General features: G+C 38.8%; 2 protein-coding genes across 2 annotated transcripts; one reads left to right on the top strand and one right to left on the bottom strand.

The window, feature by feature from the left end:
• Nucleotides 1-3,333: 3,333 nt before the first annotated feature.
• alox5ap (arachidonate 5-lipoxygenase-activating protein) lies at nucleotides 3,334-6,669 on the top strand. The gene is made up of 5 exons (XM_080435509.1): nucleotides 3,334-3,475; nucleotides 3,638-3,719; nucleotides 5,150-5,220; nucleotides 5,833-5,914; nucleotides 6,270-6,669. Exons 1-5 carry the CDS (start codon nucleotides 3,406-3,408, stop codon nucleotides 6,430-6,432), a joined length of 468 nt encoding a protein of 155 aa, XP_080291635.1. The 5' UTR covers nucleotides 3,334-3,405; the 3' UTR covers nucleotides 6,433-6,669.
• Nucleotides 6,670-8,062: 1,393 nt separating this feature from the next.
• Nucleotides 8,063-10,944, bottom strand: medag (mesenteric estrogen dependent adipogenesis). Its single transcript, XM_080435553.1, has 5 exons — nucleotides 10,689-10,944; nucleotides 10,385-10,518; nucleotides 9,918-10,033; nucleotides 9,296-9,463; nucleotides 8,063-9,175 (listed from the first exon to the last, which is right to left on the bottom strand). Exons 1-5 carry the CDS (start codon nucleotides 10,883-10,885, stop codon nucleotides 9,161-9,163), a joined length of 630 nt encoding a protein of 209 aa, XP_080291679.1. The 5' UTR covers nucleotides 10,886-10,944; the 3' UTR covers nucleotides 8,063-9,160.
• Nucleotides 10,945-11,200: the final 256 nt, after the last annotated feature.

Genomic DNA, 11,200 nt, shown 5'->3' with positions numbered 1-11,200 from the left:
AGTGGTTCATGTATGAACATGAATGTTTTAAATATAATACTCGAAATCTATAACTAAGCTTTTCAGATAATTGTAGTGGAGTTAAAAGTACTATATTTTCCTCTGAGATGTAGTAGAGTAGAAGTAAAAGTATTGAAAATGGGAAATACTCCAGTAAAGTAAAACAAAAGACCTACAAATTGTACTTGAGTATGTACTTAGTTACTTTCCACCACTGCTCCTATGTCGCCTATGTCCAATAATAGCAGTTCAGCGTGAGCAGAGAGAGATCAGAAATGCACGTTTTTTTTTGTTTATGTTTAACATGTATAAGAAACGAGTCTGATTTGATTGTTTTAAGTAAACATCTGCGTCAGAGGACTTGTTTGTGTCAGACGTAGGCCTAATGCTTAAGGACTGCTGCACTAGTGATGTAAGTTCGTCGAAGTACAGAAGATTGCCACTTCAATCTGCCTGTTAAAAGGATATAGGCTTAAACTAATAGAGGGTAAGTAGCTGTGGTAAGTAGCCTAACTAGTAGTCCTACGCAATGAAACGGTAAACGGATTAGCTCTAAAATAGTATGCCATGTATGTATACGAACCAAAAAGCAACATAATTGAGACTATAGGGCAGGCTACATATGGTGCTGCAGAGTAGCCTATAGTGCAAATACCGGTGCATACATTACATACAGGATTTCAGTTCACTGATGTGCTTGACTAATGAGTAATGACTACACAATCATAGATCAAGTAACAGGACAACTTGCATAATATAAGAACAGCTTGGGAAAACATGACATGATCACATTTCTACAACAGAAACGGACTGATGTGCTTTTAAACAGTGGTGTAAAGTAACAAAGTACATGTACTCAAGTACTAGATCATTTTGATACCAATACTTTTGTGCTTTTATTCAAGTACATTTTGAATTCCGGACTTTTATTGCAACAGAGTATTTCTCTATTGCAGTATTGATACTTTAACATAAGTAAAAGAATGGAGTACTTTTTCCACCACTGCTTTTAAACAACTTTCGACGCGATGGTGGCCATTCAATTTTTTGATTTTGCGCCATCTAGCTGAAGAGAACCCCCCTCCCTTAATTCATCTGTGCAGTTATGGAATGAGTATCTACATTACTTAATATTGTGTTTAATATACGAACGTGGCAATGGGTTTTATGCCCAGAACAGTAAAATAAAATCTGCCAGGTTGGTGTGTATTAGGCTTAGGCTAGCCTACTCCATGTAGTTATTGTTAACAAAATGTTAACCCATACTATGCATGATGTTTGTGGTACCAACGATACGCGCATCAAAATGAACAAACCTTAACCTTGCTCAAAAGTGAACTGGAAGTGACCCGTTTCCGTAGATTGCTATGTAATGTTAATACGCCACCTAGTGTTAATTTTCTGGAACTATGCAATGTTTAGCTTTAACCTAATGCCTCCAAAGTACCGCTCTGCAACAAAAAATATTGTTATAATTATTGTTATTTTAGGCTACTTCTAAACTGGTAAACGACAGAAAGTGTGTGTGGTGTGCGGATTAAACACGGAAGTTATACGATGTAAGCAAAAGTGTGTGTTCCCATACCGGGAGTCGAACCCGGGCCGCCTGGGTGAAAACCAGGAATCCTAACCGCTAGACCATATGGGAGCCATACCGGACGATGTGAAAATATGGTATATATCTTTTAAGTTGGTAGCTCGCCAAACATGACGTCACTAGTCGTCTAATTTCTCAAGACAGACTGTTCATTTTGTTTTGTTTTATCGAATGGGTTCCAAGATTGCCAACTGTCAGGTCTGAGCAACACCTCAGACAATTATTATTTACTGCGTGGGCAGCGTGGCGTGTGTAGGACATACCTGCCAACCTCAGACCGTCAGATAACAGGAGATTTTTTTCCAGATTGCTCAAATGCCGAGGTTCCTGTGCTGGGATTTGATCCCATGACCTTGTGGTCTGAAGTCAATCTGGCTCCCATGGGTGTATTAACTTTTTCCGCCTTTAAATGGCCATTGCCATTGACAATGCATTGGGCACTTAAAGTTAAATATTTCAAGAACTACAAATTATTTCAAAGTCAAAATCTCAAGCATACATGTCCACAGTAAGGTGGAATTTTTCAATTGTGAATCAAGTTTATAGGTTAAAGTATGAAGGAATAGCGAGGTGCCAAGGTTTTCAGATGTACGTTTTAAAAGTTAAATATCTCAAAAACTACAAAACATTTCAAAGTAAAAAGTTCAAGCATTTGTGTCCACAGTAAGATGAATTATAAAAAGTGTGAATGGAGTTTCTAGGTGAAAGTGTTTTTTTGAGGTGCCAAAATCTTCCATTGACCTCCATTATACATTTCTGAACTTTTAAAGGAGTATATTTCTAAAACTATAAAACATTTAAAATATTCATGTTCAGGCAAACATGTCCACAGTAAGATGAACATTTTAAAGTTTGAATGGGGTTTCAATAATTTGTATTTTTTGAAATATTTAACTTTAAGCGCCCAATGCATTGTCAATGGCAATGGGCATTTAAAGGGAAAAAAGTACAAACTTTGCGCGAGTCTTGTTTTTTTTTGTCGATCTGCTGTTTTTGCTATTTTAGAATGTTTATGCTGAAAAGTAACAGTTTTGGCCACAATGAGGTTTCCGCCGACAGACAATTTATATTTATATTATACATGCAGAATTGCTGCTATACGAAAATGTATTGTTACTGCACTGTTACTTATTTTTATTTTCATTTGTAATAAAATGTCACTGACATCACAAGGTATTCTTCATTTTACGTATGGTCCAGTATATTATTAATTCATATCAGTCACTGTATCCCAGTGGGGCAAGGCAGCCTACTGTAAGTCTTACACAAAATATATAAAACATAACCCTAACCCTCAACAGTGGGATAAAATCAATATGGTAACGTCTTATGCAAATGAGCCTAGCTCTGAAACATGACTGTCATAAGCGTCATGTGAACCATGGCTACAAATGAGCCATGCGGTCGAATGTAATGTTTGCATCTTTCTTAGATTATTTGACATTTTTTTAATGGAATAGTTTGTTGATTACTTTTGATGATGGTATTTTTTCATTTGATTTCTCCTTTTTTTAGGTATTAAAAAGGTCTTAAAAGTCAGTAGTAGGCCTACTCACTCTGTATATTCGTTAATAATTAAAGGCACAAATTGAGCAAACGATGGGTCTTACCCTCCATAGATTTATGGTACACCACAGTTGAGTTCACAGAGGAAACCACAAGATGTTGTGTGGGGGGCGTGAACTGTTCACGGATACGCATATAGGAAGGACAAGTGTAATTTATAAAGCTGCACACTCGTTAAGGCCTGACTGAAACGTACTCTGTCCGTCTCGTCTCTGAAAGCATCTCCTTCAGACCTAACTAACATGGACTCAATTGTAGTGGAACACATCTACCTGCTTGTCATTGTTACCATCATCAGTGTCCTTCAGAATGGTGAGAGAGAGAATTTCTTTTTTTGGATGATTATGATTATTCATGTCAAATCAATGTATTCTTTCTTATGTTTTTTCCTGCTACATCAAGCAACTGTGTAAAACTCTGTAAAAGTGTGACGCAGAAGTTGAATTAATTTTACATTTGCTTCTGGATTTATAGCATTCTTCGCCAGGAAGGTAGAGAGGGAGGGCAAGGCGTCCACTACCCATCCGGCTGCCTTTGAACGAGTATTAAGTGCCAAGTAAGTAATGTTACCACATTGTCTAACACATGTATTCTTAACTGGTTTCACACTTTTTAACAATAAATATGTTATTGCAGACCATTATGTGAGGACCCAATATATTCAATAACACAATATTCTTCTGCTGTCATGGCCTTTGTTTTAGTTGATAGTGTGTGTCTTTGCTACCTAGATTAGATTTGCATGTGACTCGTGTAAACTTTACATTTGGTTTTGCATTCGCATGCATATCAGTTCTCTCGATGTAGAAGATAGTTCAGCTTCCTGATTACAACACAGATAGTTACTGTAATGAGATTGTGTTCAGAGCTCACTAAAGCTTATGAAGGTGGCCGGTGTACATTTTTAGGTCTTCTGTTTTATTCATAATATTTGCTGCTAAGATAATGAAAGTAATTTGTGAATTTCAAAGGTCAAGTTAATTAATTGTTAATTAAATCATGTATTTATTTATCTATTGCCATGCATGGAAACAGAAGAGTCTTAAGTGTCCCTTAGAGTAGCCTATAACACCCAACTATCCTTGGCTTGTATAGGTTCACCATATGTTTTATATAAATATTTAACTTAAATCTTAAATGTTCAACAACTCAAGGTGAAATAGGACCGTAGGTAGCATCTCCATTCTGGGCATGTCATATAATAGGCACACATTCTGTAAAAAATAGCAGATCTACAAGCTCACAACGGGAAACGTTGTGAACTTGTAGATTGGCTATTTTCGGCAAAGAGATTTGGTGTAGAGACTAAAGGACCAAGTGTATACCCCTGGGGGACCCTAGTCAACAAAGTATATAGGGGTTGTGTAGTTAAAATTGCCAATTGTTGTATAACAACGCATCTTTTATTAGATGTGCTTTGTCCACTGGTTTAACACTGTACCAGTGATGATACATTGGCTGACCACGTTGAGCAAATTTTGACTGTTTTTTCTTGGCGCACTTCATCTCTGCCCATGTATTGCAAGGTCCTTCCTGGTTTGTAAAAAAGGAAGTGCTTCTGGCACATTCAGTTTGTAATGCACATTCAGTTTGTAATGATGATATATTTAAAATGTCAGTCAATATAAATCACACTACATGTCCCCTCTCAGGCAGGCAGTGAGTCACTTTTTCTTTTTTAAATCTCCATCTTTATCCTTTATCTCCATCTTTTAGGAAATTACATTTAAACATACGTCATAAATGTGTCATAGACAAATGCTGTCACAGGCTGGCTGGCCTCAGTTTTGTTTGGATCTACAAAAAGATTAAAACATTAGATGGGCCCAACATTACAAGTCTTTACTAAGTTGTTTAAAAGAGGTAGAACATATTTGTGATTTCTTAATATCTGGTTATCGTTGCTGATCGCAATACAAGACCGCTTCCTCTGGAAATATGGTTTCAACAGTAATCACAGTGATTGGTTGTTCTTCTTCTCTGCAGTCGTAACTGTATGGATGCCTATCCCACCTTCTTGGCAGTGATGTGGTGTGCTGGTTTGTGTCTCAACCAAGGTAATGAACTTGATCCAGTTTAACCGCTAGTTACATGTTAATGACTTAACTACAAGTAAATACATTCATTCAATAGGTCACCTGGTTATGGAAGCTTATAACCGTTTTTCAGTAATACCACAGATAAAAACTGCACCCAGTAAAATGAGTAACACAGTAATATCCTCTGTTAATTTAACTCTGAGCGTGTAAAATGTTACATTATACACTCTCAGAGTTAGAGCTGCAATCCAAAACTTTGTTTTAGTGAATAAAGCTTTATTTTTTTAAAACGTTTTTTGTAGGCCTACAATATATAACAACACTACAGTGGTTGGAGGTGGTCTCCCTTCTCGTCTATCGAAATATTTAGATCTTGTGGTCAGGTAGGACACCTACTGGTTGACAAGAGGTAATGCATGCAGCTCAGGGCATACTAATATCTCACCTGCTCTAAACTGTCTCAGCTGTAGACATTTTGAGAGCGTGGGAGACCCGCCGAAGTCTTAACGGCCCACCCATCTGTGTTAAGTGGTCAGATGGGTGGGCTGAGAATCACTGCACTGAAGACAATAGGCATCTTTATTGGACTTGTTTCACTAAGGGAACTTTGTCTCTGGCTTCTTCTCACAGCTCCTGCTGCGTTCGCCGGGCTCCTGTACCTCATGGTCAGGCAGAAGTACTTTATTGGTTACTTGGGGCAAACATGTCAAAGGTAAATTATTTAACCTGGCAACCTAATTTAGTTCAAATTGTTTAACCTGGCAACCATGTTTTAGGCATGTTACAGGCCAAAATTGTCCATAATTATCCAAAACAGTGGACAAATTAGCAAACATAGCCAATCTACAAGCTCACATCGTGACAAGCTATATGAGCTCGTAGATCGGCTATTTTCTCTATTCGTCATACGACAAAGTATATAATGCTCAAGTGACGTGCACGCGTGTGTGTGTGTGTGTGTGTGTGTGTGTGTGTGTGTGTGTGTGTGTGAGAGAGCGTGTGTGTGAGCGTGTGAGCGTGCACGCGGGTGTTGTCTCACTTATTCCTATCACTCATTTCTATCACAGCACTCCAGGCTTTATGTTCGGGAAACGTGTCATCATCTTCCTGATCGTCATGTGCTTGGTGGGTATCTTCAACTACCTGCTGGCACGCTTCTATGGAGACAACTACAAGGAGATTGTGGAGACCATCACCAGTGCATCATCTGCTCTCCTTCTCATCCCTTAGTCCTGTGGTTCTCAACCAGTGGTCCCGGGGACCACCAGTGCAGTGGTCCTTGAGGGGCTTCCAGGGGGTCCCCAGCTAAATGATGGAGAGTTGGAACCTTATAAATCTTTAACTCTTGAGAGTGTAAAATGGAACCAAATAGACCCTTTACGGGTCCATTTGGTTTAATTTTACTCTGTCAAGACTTCAATTATTGTTAAGCATCTACATTACTTAATTAAAGAATTGTTATTTTGATCAACGTTTGCCTGTTATCTGTCCTAAGGTACCAACATCAATACAGCATGGAATTGTGGACAAAATCGTATCCAACAATAGCAAAAATATCTTTTAAAATATATGATTGATTGATTGATTGATGTACTTTTATTTAGTAAGACATGAGAATCACAGTACATGGAAGTACAAATTCACAATACAAGGTCTACTAAACTGGGAGACTCATTAAGCATTGAGCTTGTTTAAGATGAGAACCCCATGCACACAAATCATGATGACATATAAGAGGCAGACAGATATACACACTACTATACAGAATGTCATACAATCAGCTTTCAGGTTACTGGTATGAAGAGTGACAAAAATATATACAAAAGAAGAAAATGAAGGGGGGGGGGTAGGGGGGGTAGGTTAAGACTTAGACAGGGGCCATTTTCAAATTGCAGCCTCCTGAAGGTGTATCTTTAGGGCAGTTTTGAAAGTGAGTAGGGTTTTACACTCCTTTACTCCTTTTGGTAGGGCATTCCACATTTTTGATGAATAGCATGAGAATGAGTTCATTCCCTTAGTTGAGCCAAATCTGGGTTGAACATGATTTGTGGAGCTGCCTCTGGCGTTATGATCATGGACTTCATTAACATTTTGGAAGTATTTTGACAAATACAGGGGGATCCCAATGTTGTGGTGTATCTTGAAGACCAGGCCCATAGCAAGTTGCTGTACTCTGTCCTCAACCCTAAGCCATCCAATCCTAGCAAAATGAGCAGGGGTTAGATGGGTTTTGTGATTGAGGCCAAGAAGTAGCCTTACAAGTTTGTTTTGGGATGTTTGGAGCCTTGTTTTTAAGGCCTTGAATCTTCAGAGTATTCTTACTGACTAGACGATCAATCCTCCACAATTTAAGTTTAGAGAGGCTAAATCTCATCAAATGGTGGTCCGTGGCTCAAATGCCGAATAAATAATGGTCCTTGATATGAAAAAAGTTGAAAACCACTGCCTTAGTCCTGTGCATGCATAGAATGGCTATTTATATTTTGCCGTATGACTGTGTTGCGCTGTGACTTTTTGGCAAGCGTAAGACAAAGTACATAAATTGTGCTTAATATAAGCAACTATATTTCCCACGTCTTTTAACCACTAAATTGCCATTGACCGCTATATGATTTATTATTGAGCTAAAGCATCACATTTTATTGATCATACTCTTTAAGTAAACAGAACATACAATTTCAGGTGGTACACCAATGTTATCCCATCAGGACAGAGAAACAATTCACAAGCTTCAATTTTATAGTGTTTCAGTTCCAATTTTGTGTGCACTTCTTTTGGTTTCATCACTTCCAATTTCAGCTGATAAATCACCTTTGTGGGGTTCTCTCTCCTGATTGGATTAAATTGGTCTCCTGAGCTGAAAGTCAGTGTTCTGTTTACAAAAAAGATACAGTGAGACCCCTGTTACTGAACACACTAAAGCAATGATTACTTTCAGAATGTTGAGCTTTAACCTTTTAACAAAAAACTTTATTTTAATCACTTACAGCACCAAGTGGTTAAACAATTCTTACAAGTGTGGGTCACAGTTATTCTACTGTGGGAGTGGTTCTCAATAATCTACCAGGATATGTACAGTCTGTCACATTAGTCCACACATAAGAAAAAGAAAAAACAGGACTATGTGAGACTCCACGACACATACTTATCAGTATGTCTCTTTACAATAATACTTGTAAACAGAAATGTCATATCTAATGAATTAATACATCGTATTACACAATTGTCAATTATTGATAGACACTCCTACAGAATAATAACTGTCCCACACCTGTGCACAGAGTAGTATTTATTGAAGATCGTGTTAGTAAGAATCGCTTAAAATACTTTTGAGAAAATTCCAGAGGGATTGAAATATTAATGTCAATAAATTGTGGTGCTACTGTAACAAATCAAAGAGTAGTGCGGGATCTTCCTTTCTCAAGACAGGAGTGCAACTTTCCAACCTGCATCTAAGATACTAGGTGGATGTGAATCTGTGAATATCTCCGTTATCTCTGAATATTAAGCAAAAAAGGCATTCATTTTTGTATAAAAACATTTAGTTTAGTTTGACACAATAAAGACCATAATTAATCTAATTCTAATTAATTGTGTTAAATTGTGTTAAACTGTCCTGTCCCACACATTAATACAAATGAATACATCCCATACAAATCATCATACAACAGTTATAAAAGAGTGACGATGTTCAAATTCAGAATATGAATCTAATTCTACTGTCCATTCTTCAGTAATGCCTCCATGCACCAAACTGAAGAAATGTAGGATCCCAAGCCAAGTATAAAATGGACCTCACAGTGGAATGAGGTCAGATGAGACATTGTTCTGTAGGCCTAGGGTACCAGCCCCCAGGTCCTGTTTATCAAGAAGATCCCCTCAATGGTGGAATCTTATGGAAGCAGACACAGTCCACTCCAAAATAGCTTCATCTTGCTCTGAAGTCATTGATGAGAGTTCAGGACAGCCTCATCTTTCAGGGTGGGGTATAGAAACATATGGTTAGGCGCACAGTACACCACAGTTAATAATAAGACAATTACTTTGAAATAGTAGGCTATAATAATTGGGATATAGGCTAGACTATGTTTACCTTGAATTGCCGTTTACTAAAGCCGAACCAGTGTGGGAAGTCAAAAAGAGCATCGGAATAGTATTTGAGGGTGAAACTTGTGTCTCTCAATACTGGTTTGACAATCCCTCGGTCTGTTAGCACATGGAGACTTCTTGCCCAGGTCTGCAATGCCTCCCCGAAATCCATCTGGTAAAAAAATAAGTGGGTTGGACACTATAAACGAGTAGATCAACCAAAGAGATTTGTTTTTGTTTTTGTCACATTCCTAAGCCAATAATTTGATGCTTTTATGCAAGTCTACCTCCGCCGGTCATCAAATTATTGGCTTAGGAATGCGACAAAAACTAAAAAGTCTCCATGAATTCAAGGCTTCATGGGGTGTGTATTTGATAGAAAATAAGTAATTGTTTGGGTGTACAACTTAATGAGCATGACATCAGTGAGTGAGTCACTCACTGATGTCACCCACTGTAAATGTTGTGTGATGGACTTGACCGGAATGATGGAATGATGGAATTTGATGGAGCGGCCACAGAGACCTTTAACTCTGACAGTGTTTACACCCGTAAGGGTCCATTTGGTTTCATTCGAACACTTTCATTTGAACAGTTACGATTTTACAGTGTCTGCATCTGCTTACATGGACCCTGTAGCTCTCCCCAGCAACAGAAGAGATGGTCCAGTTGAGTCCTCTCTCCAGCTCCCACTTGATGAAGGGGTCGCTCCCGTCCACGGACAACACAAACTGCTTCAGTACTGACAGAATGGAAGAGAAGATGAGTCTGTGTGCTGCCCTTCGTGTTTTTTCCTCCTCCACCCAGTGCAAAAATGTTTGGAAACCGACGACAGTGAGTCAGCCTTCACTGGCTTCTACTGCCTGTAACCGGCCCAAAAATAGTGCAAGTGCTCACTATGCAGAGGAATACACACACACACAAAATGTAATAATAATTGGGTGCCGTTATATTTCATTTGAACCTAGCAATCTAACAATGTCAGCAACCCACAGAAACTTTATGATGCACACAATGAGCAACAGCACATTTGCACACGGAGTGCTCATTTGGAACCATTGCTGTAGGTTAAGAAATGGAGACATTTGCCTACCTTTTGGTGCTTTGGGCGCCTTTTTGTTTGTCAAAGGGGTTTGTTCACACGCAGACACCAGCATGTAGATCCTCTTTGATAGCAGGCTCTTTCTGACACGTGTGTAGTCCCACAAATTGTGCATTTTAATTGTTCTATGTTGGAAAACAAAAAGACAGACGGACTCAGAAAGTTAGTAACAGCCTAGTCTATATTGTAATAAACCTTACTCAGCATGCAAAATCCTTAGTTTGTAAGCATTGGTCCATTTAGGTCTATTTTACTCTGATTTAAATGAACACTGAGTATTTTACTGTGTCCTTACCGTCCCAGGGAGTTGTGGAAAACCACTTTTCCTCTGCAGCACTGGAAGTCATCGATGAGCACCAAGCAGTTCTCACTGCTTCCGACATAAGAGCAGTCCGTGTGCGTCTCCACCACAAAGTCAGATGGGGGGTTTCTAAGGAAATGCTCCAGTTCTACTATGTTTATCCTCCCGTTGGGAACTACGTCTATGGTCATGATTTCTAGCCTGATAGAACTTGTCTCTGTGTTCGGGGGGTTGTAGCTCAGTGTGTGTGTCAGCTCAGCGGACTGACTCCAGATCTTTTATACATCCAGATGTTGAAACCACCACGTGACAAGGAAGTTGGCCTACTTACTGGAAATAAGAGCAAGTAAACAACACTGCGAAGGAACAAAGAGTCACTGTATGACTTATTGTGGCTCAACTTGACATGGGAATAATAGCTAGACTGTTTGCTTTGTGTGTGCCAACACGAGCATATTGTTAAGAGCAAGAAGTTGTGCTTCATAACACAGCATATGCCGTTAAAT

Source organism: Gymnoscopelus braueri, assembly GCF_963280865.1.
Source record: "Gymnoscopelus braueri genome assembly, chromosome: 8".
Lineage (NCBI taxonomy): Eukaryota > Metazoa > Chordata > Actinopteri > Myctophiformes > Myctophidae > Gymnoscopelus > Gymnoscopelus braueri.
Note: the sequence above shows the minus strand (reverse complement) of the source record. Positions and strands in the feature narration are given on the sequence as shown.